The sequence below is a fragment of the Sinohyriopsis cumingii genome, chromosome 1 (assembly GCF_028554795.1).
Source record: "Sinohyriopsis cumingii isolate HCF-2022 chromosome 1, ASM2855479v2, whole genome shotgun sequence".
NCBI classification, from domain to species: Eukaryota; Metazoa; Mollusca; class Bivalvia; order Unionida; family Unionidae; genus Sinohyriopsis; species Sinohyriopsis cumingii.
Genome location: NC_142961.1, coordinates 71,894,820 through 71,915,133, shown reverse-complemented (window position 1 = coordinate 71,915,133; position 20,314 = coordinate 71,894,820). Strand labels below are relative to the sequence as shown.

General features: G+C 34.7%; 1 protein-coding gene across 1 annotated transcript in view; it reads left to right on the top strand.

Annotated features, from left to right (window-relative positions):
- The window catches only part of LOC149807102 (inositol hexakisphosphate kinase 1-like), a 63,427-nt gene extending 43,389 nt beyond the window's left edge, over positions 1 to 20,038 (top strand). The window contains exon 6 of the mRNA XM_089961986.1: positions 6,668 to 20,038. Coding sequence (XP_089818112.1) covers positions 6,668 to 7,426 — 759 coding nt within the window. The 3' untranslated portion in view covers positions 7,427 to 20,038. The remainder of the gene's footprint in view (positions 1 to 6,667) is intronic.
- Positions 20,039 to 20,314: the final 276 nt, after the last annotated feature.

Genomic DNA, 20,314 nt, shown 5'->3' with positions numbered 1-20,314 from the left:
CCTGACTGAAGTCTGCAAACAAGCCACCAAGGAGACCAATCTCCCTCTCTCACAACTATTTCATCGATACAGGGATGGTACGGTAAATCAGCAAAAGGATCTAAATGCCACACATAAGATTGCTTCTGAAAACCGTCTTATCAAAGCCACAGTTCTTGCAAACTGAAGTAGATAAAGCACAGAGAGGGTCCAATCATTTGGCTGAACATTTCTCAGGGGTTTTGTTTCAGACTTTTCTCTGTCCTAAATGCAAAGAGCACATGCACTTGATCATTGACCTAAATGCACTCAATGGAAACACCATGGCGTATTTTGAATGCTGTCCAAGAGGGAGACTTTGCCATCTGTGTGTAATTAAAAGACGCATATCTTCATGTCCTTATTCACAAGGCTTCCAGGATGTTCCTGTGATTTTCCTATATTGTATACCAATTAAGGGCACTCCATTTGGGAATCGATACCGGCCCCTGGGTCTTCATTCATCGAGTAATGACACATGTCCAGACCCTTTCTACAGCATCATCATCAAGTTACCTTGACGACATCTGCAGAAACATAAGATGAGTTACATCTAAAACACTGCTTACCAACATGGGCTTCTTGTCAACAAGTAAAAATCTGACCTGGTACCATCTGAAGAATTTGTTCACCTAGGCATGGAGTATACTACACAGGATCGGGCATTGGAATCTTAACCATATTAGCTTCTTTACTTTTGAGGAAATTCTATCCACATGGGAATTCCTTTGCCTACTAGGCTTGCCCAACATTGGCAGCAAATCTGATTGTCCTACGTCGCCTTTTATGTTCCCATTGCACATGATTTTTATGTCCCAGTGGAGGCCAATCATTTGCCCACTGGACCAACTTCACTCTCTGCACACAATTGAGGCACCATCTGCAGAATCAGAGCATCCTGACTTGACTCCCGGCAGGTGTATTTCTGCGAGTTCAAAAGCCTGAGATTACAGTTTGTACTGATGCAAGTACAGAAGGCTGGGGAACCCACCTAACACCATCCTTTTGGGGAACCAGCAGTGCATGGTCTCCCCAGGAAAGACATCTGCATATCAATTTTAAAAAGTATTTCTGGAGATTACAGCTGTTCTGAAAGCCTTTCACTGGTGGCAAGAATATTTAAATGGCAGGAAATTCTCATTCTGTCCAACAACTATACAGTAATGACTTTTCTCAAATGACAGGGAGGAATCAAGTCCCCAGACTCTTGCATCCGGGCATGGGACTTCCTAAAATGGCATAACAACAACAAATCTGTGTTCCAGTTTGCCCTATCCCAGGATACCTAACATAGTAACCGAATCTTTTTCCTGGAACAGTCAACTAATACAGATGGAATGGTCTCCATATCCCTCAGTTTTCAATCAGATATGTAACTGATGGGATCAACCATTGATGGACCTGTTTGCAACAAGGTGGAATACCAAACTTCCAACCTTTGTATCTCCAGTCCCAGACTCAAAAGCTTGGGCAGTCAACACTTTATCGTTTGGAATAGCCTGGATGCATACATCTACCCTCCAACATCTCTGATTCAAAGTGATACAGAAAGCAGTAGTGGGAGTGTTGCCTTGACATCATTTCACTACTCAGATGGGAGAAGTCGTGGATAAACAACCTCATCAATCTTGCAAAGGAAACTTCTGGGAAAATTAGGATTTTCCTGTCATTTACTCAAACAACCACAACAGCAATTGTTTCATTCCTACCCAGAGCTGCTGAACCTGCACGTCTATCATATTAAACAGGCCCTCAGAAATTAAGTTTTCACAACCAGTTGTGGAGAGGATTACTCTGGCAAGAAGGCCCTCCATTCTGAAGGCATATGAAGGCAAATTGCACATTTTCACCCAGTGGTGAATACATGAACACATCTTACCTATCCAGGCATCTGTAGTGCAAATAGCTTACCTTCTTCTGCTCTTCAAAGAGAGATAGTTTGCACTGAGTATGATAAAAGATTAGTGCTCCACAATCGCAGACACCTTTCATCACTATGGAATAAAGGATCCTAGACAAAACTAGGGCTTACTCGACCTTCTCTCCATTTTAAGTATACACTGCCAAAATGTTAGGTTCTGCTTTGGCTATCTTTGATATTAACCTGGTTCAAGAAGACACTTTTTTTTAAGCATTCTCAATAGCATCTCTGGCACACCTTTCCTGCAAGACCTGCTCCCTCATGGCATTAGTGACAGTGGGCAGAATTAACGAATACATACCCTATCGGCAGACCTGACTTACATGCAGGTCCAACAATATGGGTCAGTCTTACTTATAGCATCATCCTCTTCCATTGCCAAGAACAGGCTGTCTTCCATGAGCAATCAGACTCTCATTGTGAAACCTCTGTCTTGTCAGGACACATCAACTGAAGACCCCCTTACAAGACCCAGTTCGGGCTTCGAAGTACCATAATAGAACAGAGCCACTGCATTGAGGGAGATAGCACCTATTTTTATCTCATGAAGAACAGGAGGAAATATCAACACAGATCATCTTTGCCTGGATAAAGTGGCTTATATGCTCTGCATATCAAGAACTAACCCCAGCACAAATGAGCTTGTTACGCATTTTGGCTCATGAGGTTAGAGCAGTTGCCACCAGCATAACATTCAGCCGGAACTTTATATCTGGTCAACATCTTTCAGGTGTTTTGATGGAGATCGGAGTCCACATTTTCTAGCATTTATCCCTGAGATCTGTCATCCCAAAGGGTCCAATGGGACCTTTATCCACAGCTCAGCAGATTTCCCTTCCAGGTCATCGGCAGCTTCTTGAGACACTGCTTCATGAGTTCAGCTGGATTTGCAAGGGAAAAAGTTTTCTCTATTCAAAGCTGCACACTGACAGATGGAGTTCACTTAAGTCAGGCTACCTAGAAGCTGTCTCACATACCTTAAGGCACTGGAGATGGTATCTTCAGGACATAGCTCTTCCCACCTGTTACCTATTCTCCTAAAGTATTATGATAGGGTAATGTATATAAAGAACAAACCACTTTTTCCTAGTAAAGTGTTTCTTCAAGAACGCTTTCCCAATCATAATACACATACACCCACACAGCCTCCCTGCAGTTACTTCCATAGATAGCATGCCTTTCACTTCAGTAGTTACTGACAGGTTTATGTATTTTGCCACCACTCCTTATACCTAAGGCAAGATCACTCTGCCTGACTAACATCTAGGTCGACAGACAACTTTTAGCTCTTTAGCTATAACTAGTATCAGGGAGGATTGGATTTGCGAACTAGAAGTAGATCTAAGGTATTTTGATTTGGTAAGTATTATCAAAGAAACCTATTTTGCTAGGAAAATTAGGTTTCTAGGATGAATTCTTGGAAAATTCTCTACCAGAAAATTTATATGGTTCGTTCCGCAAACCAGAATGTGCCTTCCATAGCAATTTGATAAAAAGCCTGTTTTTTTAAGTACTTCTTCAGCCAACTGTTTCCAGTATGGTGCTGTCAACTTTGATCACACCTTATAGCAGCCACAAATGTATGAATATTGTTACTTATATATCTCCTGTGGCCTAGTGGTTAGAGCATCTGCCTCGGATGCAGGAGGTTGTGGGTTTGATCCCCAGCCGAGTCGTACCAAAGACTTACAAAAATGGTACTGACAGTTGCCTCGCTTGGCACTCAGCATTAAAAGATTAGTGTTAGGACTGGTCGGCATGGTGTCAGGATAATGTGACGGGTGGGACATCATGCTACATGTCTGCGGCATGTTGCCCCAGTGCTAGACATCACTATAAACTGCCACACTGCAGACATCATAGCGATATGACTGAAAAATTGTTAAAGCTACGTTAAAAATCCAAATCACATCACATTTATATATCATAGAATGACTTTTGGTCCAAAATTGGCCTTAACATACGTGTATCAGAGCAAATGTAACAGATCAATCAACATGATCACCTTTCACATTCATACAAGGGATGCCAATGCACTATCAAGCCCAGATGAGGTTACTCAAAGTAGAACAGTTAATCATGTTAGCTACTATCAATTTTAACATACTAGGTCCAAATTATCCTGACTTTTGTGCCCTGGCCCACTTGGAATCTTGTTTAGGAATCTTATTCGATTCCAGCTTTATAATTTGTCATGAAACAATGGGTCCTGCTTGTTGTGCACTCACCCCCCATTAGTTAACAATGGAAAGAAAAAATATGAATAGAAAATATTCATCTCTGCATGTTCTTTTTAATGTTTTAGCCAAGTCCAGTAATTGGAAAATTGACAAATAACTTTGCTCTGCAATTTTTCTACAAGTTATTTCCCTTTTTGACTTGCTGAATTCACTATGACAAAATCTTTTGAACACAACTAGTCTCAAATTATTTAATGGGTTACCATGAAACTTGGTAAGTGTCATGTTCATTGTAAGAAGATGCAACTATTACAAAATAATTTACTACTGCAATTGTTTTGTAGAGTTATTGTGCAATTTGTTGTATAGCCTAATGTAGTGTCTGATTATCTTATTAGAGTGCATTGTCCCCAGTTTTTGATGCATTGCCATGATATCGGGTAAATATTATGGTTATCTGCAGAAGATGCGCATGTTGACCAATCACTAAGCCTTCATAATTCTGACGAGTTATTGCTCTGCCTTAGTTTATTGATATGTGAGAAAGCTGCCAGTAGCTTCCCACAGATTGGTGGTTCTTATTGGGGTTTTCCCTAGATTCTCCCTCCACCAATGATGGCCACTATATATAGCCAGCCATGCACTGAGAAATGGCATTAAACCCCAAGACATCAACAATAGTTATTGACTCTTTTGGCTTGCAGCGCAAGGCATTGTATATAATCTTGTGAAACAACTAGTACTACAAATGTGATTGGATTGCCATGAAACTTTAGAAATGTTGTACTCAATGTGTGGAAATAAGTATGTCAATAAACAACCATGTTCCTGGTAATTTTATTAAACTTATTGCCTATGTGTATATGAACAAATCATTGTGCTCTCAAAATGTTTAGATTTTCTGGTCTTGTGAACTTATGGTATGGCCCTGTATCCCTCGTCCATCTGTTAACATTTGCTTGCTACCACTTTGAAGGCAATTGTTTTGACCCAATTTAATCACACTTTGAAGATATATTTATATCATGATCTTGGATATTTATGAATATGAGTGAAATCTGCACATAATAATGTGTTAATCTTTTGTCTGAATGACTGAGCTTGTTATCACTCGAGACCATATTCTGGTCTGATTCTGATCAAACTTGAAATATTGGCTTACACTATGAAGTACATGGACTAGTTCAGTAATGAACAAGATTGTATGCATATTAATAAGGTGATCTTGCATCTGATTGGCTGAAATTAACACTCTGGGAACCATATTTTTCATCCAATTTTGATTAAGCTTGAAATGTGGGCTTGAGTCAAGTTCTTAGAGGAATTCAGTACTGAGTCAGATTCATGCATATTATTGAAGCAATCTTGCGTGGCTGAATTTGTTGTGTGGAGGCTGTATTTCAAATCTAGTTTTGATGATACAAGGAGTATAAGCTTAAATGATCAGGATCTTGTACGAGTTTCATAGGACCACCTACACATACAAATGAGATGATCTTGCATCTGTTTGGATTAAAACTTGATCAAGGTACTCAGCTCATCAGGATCACATGGGTACAATTATGAACAAGATGTGTGAGATGATCTTGCATCTGTTTGAATTAAAACTTGATCAAGGTACTCAGCTCATCAGGATCACATGGGTACAATTATGAACAAGATGTGTGAGATGATCTTGCATCTGACTGAGTTTGTCATCAATTTACACAGATTCTTCTCAAACTTGGTAAGAATATCCATTATGGTTCATTATGAGCAAGACCTGTATTTTAATATGGTGATCTTGCCACTGATTGATTTCATACTATGTAAGAGATGGTTTTTCTGGCCCTATTTGAATCATTCTTAAGGTAAATACAGTATTATTGTTCAAGATTTGCATCAGTATTGTGAGCTTGAAATCACGCATCTGTTTGAGAAGGAACTCTATTTTTCATAGGATTTTGTTTAAACTTGGCAATAGGCTTGTACCAAGATGTTGGATGACTTTGATCATGAGCAAAATCTAATCATATTTGAGGTAAACTTGTATGTCATTGTCTGAGCTTGTTAACAGTCTGAGACTGAATTTCTTAAAGTTGGTAAATAAGCTTTCATTATTGTCTTAGGTCGTATAATTCTTTGAGATCTGTGCACATTTAAAAGATGATCTTATTGGCTGAGCTTGTTACCTTTCTAGATCTTAGATGCCATGTTTTTTTTATCAAAATTTGGCAAATAGGTTGGTATTATTACAAACTTGGATTAGTTAAGTTATGAGCAAGAGAGTAGGAATTCAGTTCTTCTTGCAGTTTTATTATCATTATTATTATTATCATTATTATTATTATTATTATTATTATTATTAAAAGATACTCATATTTGCAAATCATTGTACAAACAATATTTGGGAAGGATTATGCCCTTTTTTGTTTGATCTCCACTAGTCATGTTGTGATAGGGTGAGGGATAGGCAGATATGTATTTATGTACAAAAAATTGATCACTATTCCTCTAGTTATTATCATTATTATTCTTCTTACTATTATTATTATTATTATTATTGCAGGTGTATCAACTAAATACTGGAAGATTTGTATGTCACAACAAATACTTTGGGCGCAGTCTTTCTGTGGAAGGATTTAAGGATTCTCTCTACCAGTTTCTAAACAATGGTCAAGAACTGAGAGTTGACTTAATTGGAACAATTGTGCAACAACTGAAATGTCTTGGGAGCATTATTCATAAACAGGATTCATTTAGGTTCTATTCCAGTTCTCTTCTTATTATGTATGATGGACAGAACAAGTCCATGAAAGATGCATTAAATCAGGACCAGAATCGAAAACATTCAGAGAACAATTTACATGTTAGTGATATTATGAGAACACAGACTGAAGGTGTCTTGGCACCAGAGAACTTTCCAGCAAGCAGAAGCACTCTTCCATCTTCTGAGAAGAGTGAAAATCAAGGGGAAAAGCCTCATGTATTGTCCTCCTCACATACTGAATATACGGAGGAGAGAACCAATGACTTTGCCTCCTCAAAAAATGAGTTTTCGGGGGAAATTACAAGTATCGTTTCTTCACAAACAGAATTTGTAGGGCAGGGAAATCGTACAACCTCTCAGACTGGACTTCTTAGGGAGTCAGCTCAAGTAGAAATAAGAATGATCGATTTTGCACACTCCACTCACCTGGGATTTAGAGAGGATACTGCCATTCACACTGGGCCTGATCAAGGCTATTTATTTGGCCTAGAGAATCTTATCAAAATGTTCCAAGAAATAGGAGATAAATATACATATAATTCTCATACCAATCTGTGATGCACTATGCACTGCTTTACTTGTGATATATAAAGTTTTCAGTCATATTTCCATGCAAAAGGGAGTTTTTTTTTTTTTAATAATTAGATGGAACATGAATGATGAAATATTTTTTGATGGGCCTTAAGTTCAGAAACAGTCATGCAGATCTTTTGCCCAAAGCTCAAGGGACTAACATAATGCTGGATCAGGGCTAATATATATTGAATTTGGATAGTTGACTACCACATATGCCTGTTCTACACTTTATTCAGATATAACTATTAATATAATTTACCATGGAGAATATTTTTCCATGACTTGTTGAATGAAACGGGGAAAGTCTATTTCATAATGAAGTGCCTTCTTTGGGATACTACATTTAAGTTGGGCTACCAGGTTTTTAGCTCATCTGGCAATAAGGCCAAGTGAGCTTATGTTGAGGCCCTGAATCCAGCATGTGCTGTCCCTTGTCTTTTGTTAGCTGTCGATATTATAAACTTCTCAAAAATCACTAGACCAAATTTGGCACATTATTATGGCAGAGCTAATGACATCTTATACATAAACAAAGAACAGAACTTTTAACAAATTTGACAAAAAACATCCTGACAGGAAGATTTTCAAGTTTATAAAACTTATGCCAATCCCCATTCAAATGTGGCCACCATTACTAACAATATATGTAACTGTAACAGTTACAGAATTAGACAACTTTAGTAACAACTTCTCCAAAACTACATACTTGAATCTGACCCAACTTGACAGAAAGCACTGTGGCATGAAACGCTTTGAAATTTGTATAAGTGAGGCCACTCAGCCATCAAATATGGCCACTGTTGCTAAAAATATGAGAAACTTTAAATGACTTCTCAAAACCACTCATTTGAATAATACCAAATTTGACAGGAAACATTCTGATCTGCTATCAAATAGAGCTACCATTACTTAAACAGAACAATGACATTCTCACCAGTCTTCCTGTCAGTGCTAGGGAAGCTACCAGTGAGGACTACTGAGAATTTCTGATTTTAGGTAATTGCAGCAAACTAGGACCTTTCTGCCAGTAATTGGAAAAGCACTTCAAAAACACTAGCTACCATTACAATACCTTGTTCACCAAATGACATGTGCATGTCAATGCATTATTTAGGATTCAGTTGAAATAATGTATTTTTGACTAAAGCATTACCCAAGTTGCTTTTTTTTCTAGCACCATTATTAAATAAATTTCTTCTTTGAACTTGTGAAGGTATTTCCATAAAGGTATCATAATGCTTTATAAAATGGTTCTATTTTACCCAGTGTACTTGAGAGTTTGAATGAACTCTCCTCCATTTTTCTTCTGTTTCCATTTTAGTTTTCTTTTTGCTGTATCACTCCACTGTTTTTATATCCATGATGAAATTTTGTAGAAAATCCACAAGACGTAATTGATGTTTGGTGTTTATGCAAAGTTCTCCTCAAACAAGAAAAAATGTAAAACTGATTTTCTTAATTTAATTTTACAATACAGGATTAAAATTTTTCAATAAAACAAGTTTTCCAAGTAGAGAAATAATAAAACCTTATGGATTAAACTGAATAATATGTGACTTTTAAACTGAATAAAAATTGAAAATAAAAATAATGAAATAAATAGTAATAAGATTATAAAACTATGTAATGTATGCAATCTTGTGAATGAATTTGCGATATTGTCTCATTGCTGAACAGAGTAACAAGAATTCCTTAAAATAGTACTGCAGTATTAAAATGTCTGAAACATATTTTTATTATTCTTTGACATTTCATTTATTAAGTGTCATTAATCATTAATTATTTTAAATTTATATTTTGTATTTTTAGTTCCTGATTTAAAAAGAAATATCTACATATAACCCAATATGCTTTATTTCTGAAACTCTTTCAAGTTTTATTTCCATCAATATTTTAGATATCTAAATCTAGAACTTTTCTGTCCATAAAAAATGGAATTTTAAAAAAAAGGGCAAACCAACGGAATTCAGATTTTCTGAATGTTTTAATCAGATTGCATTTCATTTCATACATAGGTAACACTATTAGATTTAAGGTACATTAAGATATTTGCTGTTTCTCCCAATATTTTTCAGAACTATGTTTATTTAGTTTGAGGAAGTTATAGTTTCATGAATGCCTGCAAGATATATTTTGGAAAGGACAAATATAGCAAAAATGCTTCTTCGCAGGCAGCTACTATGCATTTTTAGAGAAGTTTTCATCTGCTCAGGCAATAGAAGGTAAGATTAAAAAACTGCTATCACTTTTCCAATTTTGATTTCCTTTGTTGAGTAAAAAAGACCTTTGTATTAATGCATCCAATTATTTATGAAATTTTTTTCATGTTGAAGCATGTTTGATTTTTTATTTAGTCAGTAGATTTGCTAGGAATTATTGATAGCATCATGGTTCAGGCATGGTAGCATTACAAATGGTGTTTTTAAAATCTGTACTCTCATCACAAAAGTTAAAAAGAAATCCATGAAATATATATGTTTACATGGTGTTATTTATTTCCCAGATTTATATGTACATCCTTTTATCAAGCCATAATTTTGTTACTGTCTTTGAATGTAAGAAATTCCAGGTTTATTCTTCAGAACACTTATCTTTTCACAGTTGACAAATGTCATTTCGCAATCTTAAAGAAGGTGATACACAATATTTATTCTTGGATGTATAAAATACTGAAAAACTACCCAAATAATTATATAAGGCATTCATTAGAACAAATTGCCCATAGAATGCACTGGTAATATTTATTCAGATTGCAAAGGAGTTGCTTACTGTTAGAAAATATATGTAAATGAAAACACATTCCATTTTTTTAATATTTGTAAAACTAGTAAAATCTAAAGATAAAAGTTGCCCCTTTTCTTACTTTGGATAGACCAAAATTCCTCTGGTATTATCTGCATTAGGTTGATCAGAATATGTTACTGTAGTGTCATTTATTTTCATATGTTTCAATTTTGGTGGGTTTTTTTTTTCAATTTAAAACATTTTTTGGTGGGCACAATTCATGGTTTTGCCTGTCAAAGTTTTCATATTCATGTGTACATTTATTTCATGGAATAAACTCTACAAGTACCCTAAGAAAGGAGTACAACTGAATGAAACTGTGCCATCAACAAACGAGTCATTTCAGTTGTTAAAATCATAGTAGTACCTACATGAGCACAAGTCAAACACCCTTCTAGATCAATCACTTACACTCAGCATCAAAGGCAGTTGATGAAATCAACAACACCTAGCTGACTGGTTATTAAAGTACATGTGTTTGTTCTGTGCATTAGAACACCGTTCATAAAGTTGCATCATCAATTACTTTTTGACCGTTTTGTCATTGTCACAGTGGCTTAAGAGTGGTAAGATTCAACTTAGATGCCTGTTGGTTCGGATAGTCATCATTTTATATATGAACAAATGTGACCAGCTGTCCCCATGCTCAATGAAATTGGCAGGCAGTGTCAACATTTAATGAATTTAGAGCCAGTCAAATTGTGAAAATCCTAACTAATGTGAACAACAATGTCATCACGCCTTTATTTGAACCTGCCTCATGTATGAACCAACTTCATCCTTTGACTTGTAACTTCATCAATCAAGCTGATTCATACCTGGTGTTGCATTATTTGAAACTTCATCAGTCAAGTTGATTCCTACCTGGTGTTGCATTAGTTGAAACTTCATCAGTCAAGCTGATTCATATCTGGTGTTGCATTAGTTGAAACTTCATCAGTCAAGAAAATTTTCATTCATAAAATCTTTCTGAGCACATACCTATTCCAGAAAATGCAACAATAACAGTAACAGCAACTCAGTAAAAAGTAAAATAATGGAAGATTTGAAAATCTGATCACACCGTAGTTTCCAATTTAGTCCTACCCTATCCACACCCCAACCCCTCCCATTGCTAAGTAAACCAGAAGAGAACAATATGGAAGTCATAATCACACAGTGTGACAATTTCCATACAAGGAGAACAGGTCTTCCGTTCATTGCTAAAACTAGAACTTTTTTTCTTCAGTTCAGTATCAGATCCTGAATTGGCAAACTCTCAGAATGGGGGTAACTTGCTGCTGGGTAACATTCTTTTTTCTTCTTCATAATCATACATTAGGATGTAACAGACTTGAACAATAATGCATTTTACAGATTTCAATCTGATAGTGAAAATGAGAAATTAATAAGATTTTTAAAGATTTCAGTCTGATGGTGAAAATGAGATAATAAGATTTTTACAGCTCTCACTCTAAGTGAAAATGAGAAATTAATAAAACTGCAGATGACATCACTCAATGATCACAGGATAGTATAACTAAAAACTCTGAACCTGCATTGTGTACTGAGCCATGTGAAATACAGTAAATAGATGTTTGAGCAGTGTGTACTTATCCCAGATTATCCAAATAACATGAATAGAAACCGTAAGAAAAGATGTCTTTCAATGGCTTAGGTTAGGGTTCAGGTTAGTAACTATTTATTTAACAGAATTATGTTGAAAGGATAGTGTTAAACATTGTAGCACATCGGCACTGGTGCAAAGCATACTGCCAGGTTCAAAAGATACTCAGGTTGACATTATACTGTATCAGGACTACGACTTTGTGGCCCTATGAGAACTTTCACATATATTAAATCACAATGTCCTTGCTTAAACATATCAGATATTGATATATTTTTCTTATCATTTCATCTCATTACTTTATCACAAATATGCAGGGCATTTTATGGGTGGTAAGAGTCAAAATATACCTGTCTTTACATGAATAGTTTAATACCTGCACAATTCAGAATTTTAGCGGTTTACATTTGAAACGTTTTTTCTTCAATTTAATCTGTTTTCCTCCACAAAAACGATGGGCCTCAGCTCTATTACCAATCACTGAATCCAAAATTTCAGCCAAGTCAGTAATTTACCTGCATATTTGTTGAGAAAAAATGGAGATCCTTTTGGGACTCCATTTTGTTCAGATGAGTTTTCTAATTCAAGGATCTTAAGTTTGAATCTCTGTAAAGTCTGGGTTGGAATAGGTGGAGAACCCTATATACACACAACAGCAGATGCATGGTGAACAATAATATCACATTGATTTTTAATGATTCTTTTTTGTTTTACTTGCAGTGTTAAATAAATATTCTTGCAAAAGTAATTACCAATGGCTCAACATAAAAGCTTTACATTCCCTCATAAATGTCATTCTTACAGCATCAAAGGTTTTAAACACATTTTTGACCAGTGGAAACGTAGTAATTACAATTGGATTTTGATATCTCTGGCTTTGAAGAAAAGATATGGAGGTTAAAAAGCAATAGGCCAATATGTTGCCAACAGGGCTATACTTAAATGTTGAGTGTCCTTTGCAAGAATGTTACTGTAAATCATTATATTTCAGTGTCATTAAACATTCACAAGATTTTTTTAAATACATTATGTTCACAATAGGAAATTGTCATAAATTAATGACACTAGATGTATTAGTATGCATAATTGTTTATGCAAAGAAAAATACTTTTGACAGTTTAGTTTCCTCACCTGATGTAATGACAATTTCTTGACATTGCAAATTGTGATTTTAAGGTATATGGATTGACAGTTGCTTCACTGCTATGTAATAGTATTGTGCTCAAAGATTTGCAGAGGGCATTGTGGTGACATAAATAATCCAGCTTTTTATTATCAATGCATCTTGTAATTATTTTTTTTAAGCAGAGAAAATGATTTCCCCTTTCCTCCTCTGTAACAATTTTTATTTTCATGAAACCCAAACTCCTGGACTGAGTTACAAATTATAGTGTGTGTCTGTGAATTTTCTATCACCCTTTCTCATTAATTGAATAAGAAAAATTATGGCAGTATAATGTGTGATAAACTGTTGAATATTATTACCTGTACGATGTCACAATGCTTTGACATGGTATCATGAAGCATTTTATATGCTAATGGCAACTCTTGAATGACCTCTTGTATCAATCTGGAAAATTTACCATTTCCTATCATAGCTAGGTCTCCTTCATGATGCTAGTAGACCTAGAATGATGGGTAATGGTGAGTTTTCCATGTGTATGCAAGAGGTTATTCAAGAGCTGTCATTTAAAAAAGAGAATTGACTCAGTTGATTTTAGTCTCTTCTGAAAAATGAGATCAGATCCAGTAGAATCAAAATTAGAAATCAAAGTCAGACATTTTACCAAATTTGAAAAAAGTACTAACACATGTCCTTTATTTAGCTTTCTTGTGTTCACATCTAATCAAATTGAGCCTACATTGAACATATGATATAATAAATTACTGTACCTGTGGACCCTCAAAATCCATATTTGGCAAGTGAAAATGTCATATCAAAATCAGCTTTGGGCATGATGCCCTGACTCCATTCTCTTAGTTGAACACAAACAAATGGCAAATGCAGAATGTCACCAGATTACATCATCTGGAGCTACACCTACATCAGCTTCATTGGCTCAAAGTGACTGCTTCGCTCTAAGCAGTACCAACATCAAACATGAATGATGTGTGCTAAAAAGTCAATACTGCAAGAAATATGTTGCTGTAGCTCTTGCTGCCATTTTGATCTAATCTGTATCTAACATCACTTTATTATAATACTAAATTGTTTAATAGAAATGACCTATAGTGTCCTCCATGTCTACAAACATAATAGTACAAGATGCAGTTGATTTTTAAAGCCAGCAAAATGCACTGGTCTGTATTGCTTGCTTCATTCAGAATAACAGAAGAGATTAAGTCAAATGGAACAACAGTAGGAGCCCTATTTTTTCAGAAGTGAAAATCAAACCATCTATATGATTAGTTTTTGTATAATACAGATAAAATTGCATGTTGCTAACAAAAAGATGTACACTTTTAACTTACATTTTTATACATTTTTATTATATGTAAAAATGCTGAAAAATCATGTAATTATGTCAATTTCTGCATCATTTCTAGCTTATTAATCTGCTATGATTCTGTTGAGATAGCATTTTGACTTCAAGGAATCTAAATTGCAGCTTAAATGTGTTCTTGAGCCACAAACTGTTTTAAAAATGTCTTTTTTTTAATGAAAGCAGTAAATCTTATATATTTATCCATATGTACAATTAAAACATTGGAAGGAAGAAGCCTTTACCAAATCAATTGTTTTTTAAACTTTCTTATGTCTGTGTTCCTAAAATGGCTTTGGACATCAAGTATGTAATTGTATCTTCATTCCAGCTATGTTACGTGAAAAGTCACACCTACATATCAATAAATTAATGTTTGTATATAAAGTTCAGTGTCTCACATTTCTACCTCTCTAGGCGTAACATTTCATGTAAACTAAGGAAGACATTCCTTGCTTTGTTCTGAAACATTCTAGAGAATTAGGTCACATTGACTTTAGTTCCAGCATGGAATATGTACAGTTTTGTATACAGTGTGTAAGCAGTGATCAGGGCAACCAGCTATTGTTTTCTGTTATTAAATATTTTTTGTTTATTGAATGGCAGATATGATTGTAAACCACTAGTAACACCCCTGCAGCACCAGTGACAAACAAGTTACCAATAAAATCCAAAGAACATACTGCACTGGTCACAACTGTATATTTTCTCTCCATCTCTCCACAGGTTTATTACCTGCTTGTGTTGCATTTGCATGCTCTTGCTGTTTTATTGGTGGCTTACGTGATATTGATGTTACACTAGTGTTATGCATTCTTAAAACCAGTCAGGACAATCCACATATACTGCCTGGCATTCAGTAAGGATAGAAAAGCCTTCATAATAATATAAAAAAGATTAGCTCCCATCTATTTGTTTGGGACTGCAGTACCTGAAATTGTAACAGTAAGTGACAGGTAATATGTATGAGACTAGTAGTGACATTTGGTACCCCTTCATTAATGACATAAATCTACATTGACTTTTGATATTTTTTTTTCCGTATTATTCCTATTAAATGTTGAGCAGTATATATCAGTAGAGTTCCTTGTGTGTGCTTGAAGAGGGACCATTACAACTTGTATGTTTGCTTCACATGGCCATTAGCATTGTATCATTTACTGTATTTAGCAAAACTTAACACTGTATTGTGGGTTATTTTCTTAGGGTTTTTATCTAAGCAATAAATCACTCTTCAGCAAAACATTTATGAAAATTGTAATAAATGTTAAAGACTTTTGTCTTTTATTTTAAAGGGACTTGTATGTATTTTTTAAATTTAATTTGGAATTTAAATGAAAATAGACAACATGAAGCTCATAGCATTTTTTGATGTTGTGAAATGTAATTAGACAGTTGTGAAGTGAATAAAAAAATGCTATGAGCTTCATGTTATTAGACAGTTGTGAAGTGAATTGCAGCAAAAATCTAGTGTTAATTACACAATTGGGAAGTTTATTGTAGCAAAGATCTTGTGTTAATTACACTGTCAGGTGGTCTACAGCAAAGATATGTTAATGCCACAGTTAAGTGGACTGTAGCAAAGATATAGTGTTAATGCCATTTGTCAGGTAGACTGTAGCAAACATCTAATGTTAATGACACAATTCTGATATGGTAGCAAAGATCTACTGTTAATTACACAGTTGTGAAGTGGATGGTAGCACAGATATAGTGTTAATTACACAGTTGTGAAGTGGATGGTAGCAAGGATCATGTGTTAATTACAGTTGTGAAGTGAATTGTTGTAGAAGCTCTTGTTTTAATTACATAACTATGATGTGAATTGGGGCAAATACCTAGTGCTAATAAGATGAGACAGATTTAACCTACTTTTGTACCAACTTAGGCAATATGTAAATGCAGGTGCATTCAAAGTTATTCAGTGTGTGCAGTCAGAAACAAAGCAACTGGTACATGTTTCCTACAAGAAATAATATTGGCATCTACCTGTAAAAAGAAGCTTATGAATGACTTGTACCTAGAAGAGAATTGCAGAGGATATTGAGCCATATATATACAGAAAAGTAATTGTAATTTCACTACCTGGGAGTGTAGATAATACATCTTGTGCACTGTATTGGTAAATGCTCAACCTCAGTTATTCTCAAGACTGTGCTAGAGTTCAGTCTGGTTCATTTCATTCAGAATGCCCCTGGAGGTAATATACATGTGTGAACATTTACATTCATCTGAACTCATATGTGTGGCGCCATATATTATATTTGCATTCGAGTCCAGCTGCAAACAACATGGACCTTAATCTACCATTTCATAATGCACCAGCAGATCTGTTATACTAATTATTCCCAACAAACTGTTTACTGTGCCAGCCAATCTGGGTCTCTGTAGTTTGTAGTTGGACTAGACTTATAAGTGAGTATATATGGTAGGTTGCATTTTTATGGTCTAAATTTGTACATTTGTAATCTTAATACCAGGTTTCTGTTACTATGCTCTTAACACTTGTGTAATTAACAAAACAGTCATAACTTTATCAGACCTATCTAACCCTACTTTGTTTTTGACTAAATAAATAGGCCTTATAGTTATAAATTTGAATTTGGAGAATAATGTTCAAAAGGCAGCCACACAAAATTAAAACAAGAAAATTTTATACAATTGAGCAAGAAATTTCAGCCCTGTGGAAATAACTTGTTATACAGTAAATTGTTTAGCTTGATTTCTCACATCAGGATCAAATATATTGTATCATTTTGATTGTTTTAACTAGTCATCAAATTCTCAAACTGTTATTCATGTGCAGGGAGTTGTGTTGTCTTTTACTTGTATCACTTTAGTATGCAGATTGAGAAAGTTAATTACCTGTATGCAGAGTATGATGTTGTAGTGTTTACTTATAAGTAAGATTCTGTTTACCTAAATTGGAGTGCTCTGTTCATTGAGTCTTGTGAATGCGGAGTATTTCCACATTAGGATACAGTTGAGTCAGCAAGTTTGTCAAGTATAAGATGCTACAATTATATAATACTTGTGAATATTTTAATGGGAATAAAATTTACATCCTTAAGTCATGCTTTAATCACTACTGTCCAAGTATTTTTTTGACAGTAGAATTGTACAGCATATTGTCATTGTATTCTGCAGACACTCAAGAACAGATTGTTATATCCAGTACTTTTGTAAATTTTAGTATTTAAACAGTTCCTCTGGGATATTTCATATTTGTGTTTTGGTCTCATTTGATCTCTTAAATATGGACATGTTTTAAAAACCTGACAACTGTGTCACCTTCTAAAGAAAAAAAAAACACCTCATTAGTTGATGGACTTCAGCACATTGCATTACTGGCCTTCTGCATACCACATGTAGGCAGATTGCTACATAATGCAACTTTTTGCATCATAGCTGTAATTTTGCAATAATTATTTATATTGGAAGATAATTAATGCAGAATTTAATTCATCTTTTCGATGTCAATTTTTTTTTCAATTCTAGATCAGATCAGTAGTTACAGAAAAAAAGAACCATTCAGAAGTTTCACAACATACATTGTTGTGTATGCAGATTTAGCCAGCAATTCATTTAGATTTAGCCAACAATTTGATTTTACATTTATTGTGAGCAGAGGATGCCTAAATCTGGTCACACAAAGGCTTAAGCTCACCATCATTGTATGGTCTGAAAATGCCTGTTTGATGTTCTGGCACTGGTTTCTAAATTTTCCAAACTGTCTAAAACAGGTTGAATTCTCTTGATTTCTTTCTCTAATTGCTGATTTTTAAGTATTTTATTTTTCACTGAGCATTAACCATTAATGAGATAAATTCAATCATGAGTAGAAGTGTAATGCTGAGAAATTTAGTGAAATGACCACCTAATCAAGTATCAAATACAATGTACTAAGTCATTTCAACATGACAATGTAATCTCCCCTAGAGGGAGTCTGCTGTCATACATGATTATTCATTACAAATTGAATCAATTCACTGGATTGCAAAGTCATATGGTATCATGAATGTGATAAAAAATTTGCAATAGCAAGAATATAATAAAGTTTTTTTAGAGCACCTGGACATAAAGTTAAGTGAACGTATAGTATGGCCTGCATCCATCGCACATCTATCAGCATGTACTGTTTTGAACTACTTGTATAAAACCACTAGTCCAATTTTGACCCAATGTGGCAGAGAACAACCTGGCATGAAGAGTTTTTAGTCTGTACAGATGACGCCAATCTGCCTTCAGACATGGCCACCATTACTACAAATGACCAAAACTGCTGAATAGAATTTGAATAAACTTGACAGCATCCTGGCCTGATGCTGACCCATTCAAATATGATCACTTTGAATAAAAGCAGAAAAACTTGACAGATAGCTGTCAATAGATTGTTTTAGCTTCTCACCACAAGACCAATTTCAACCAAACTCAACACAGAGCGCCTTCACATAAAAGGCTTTCAGTTATATACAAATTATGCCAGTAAGCCATCAAATATGGTTGCCATTACTAAAAATATAAAATCTCTAATCAACTTTTCTCTGTTGAATAGAATTTGACCACAGATGATGCCAGTCTGCTTTCAAATGAGCTGCAGTTACTAAAGATGAAAGAAGAATAAACTTCAGTGATTGCTTTGAAATAACCATTTGACACAATTTTACCAGATTTGACAGAAAACATCCTGGCATAAATGGCTTTTTGTACAAAATGATATGGATCCATGTACAAATGTAGCCACTCTTTCCACACAAAACAGAAAACCATTTAAAAGGTAAAACAACTCAATAGAATAGGATCAAACTTCACTGAAACTGCTCATCAGAAATTGACCAAAGATAGAAAGCATTCCGGAATTTAGGGCTTTCAGATTGGTAAAAATGTTTATTCACTATCAAGTATGGCTGCTGTTACTCTGAATGGAAAATCAGTATTAAGGGCTTTAATTCTGTACAAATCAATCTGCCATTATACACGGCTGCTGTGAATGTAAAAAGAAAGAAAAAATTCAAAATAACCATTTAAACTCGGTCAAATTTGACAGAAAGTGTTCTAATTTAAACAACTTTCAGATTGATACAACTGCTTTTCCACAATTAGATATGAGCAATGTTACCTAAAGTAGAAAAATGTTTATACAGCTCATACAGCTTTGTCTAAAACAAAACACTGAATATAATTTGACCTACTTTGTGACAAAGTATCCTGGCATAGGGACTTTCAGTAATGGACAAATGATGCTGATATTCCATTAAATATGGATGAAGATGCTGAAATTAGAGCAGTTTTCAAACTATATGCAATCAGCAGCATTGGAGATAATTTCAACAGAAAACTTTTTTTTGGACCCAGAGTTATCTGAAAAATCCTTTATTATGCTGTTAAAGCAGAGGTCAGGAAGGTGAGCAGTGTCAGACCCACTTGGTCTTCTGTTTTCACCTACTATTTCCACCTTATTCTGACCATTTTGTCAATTTCACATTTTAGCATATTCACATTTGCTTGTATAATTGTATTATTGGACTATTTACTGTACATCTTTCTTGTAAGTAAGCTTTCATCTGTGTGTGTGTGTGCACATGCATATATATATATATATATATATATATATATATATATATATATATATATATATATATATATATATATTGCAAAAATGATTATAATTTTATGTATTTTACTCATGTGTTAAAAGATATTAAACGGTATGACCTTTGATTCGTAACGTTTTTGAGTTATGAATAGCACTCTGTATAATCATACATATATCCATGCATGCCAACATGCAGACACGCATATATGCACACACACATACATTCATACATACATGCATACATACATGCATAGATGCAAACATAATATGAAATACACAGTGACAAAATTAATGCTTTGGTTTATTTTCCTTGTAGAGGGATACAAAAAGTTTTTCACTTTTGTTTTCTTTGGGTTTTTTTAAATTGTTATGGATGTAACAAATATTGACAGATAAAAGAA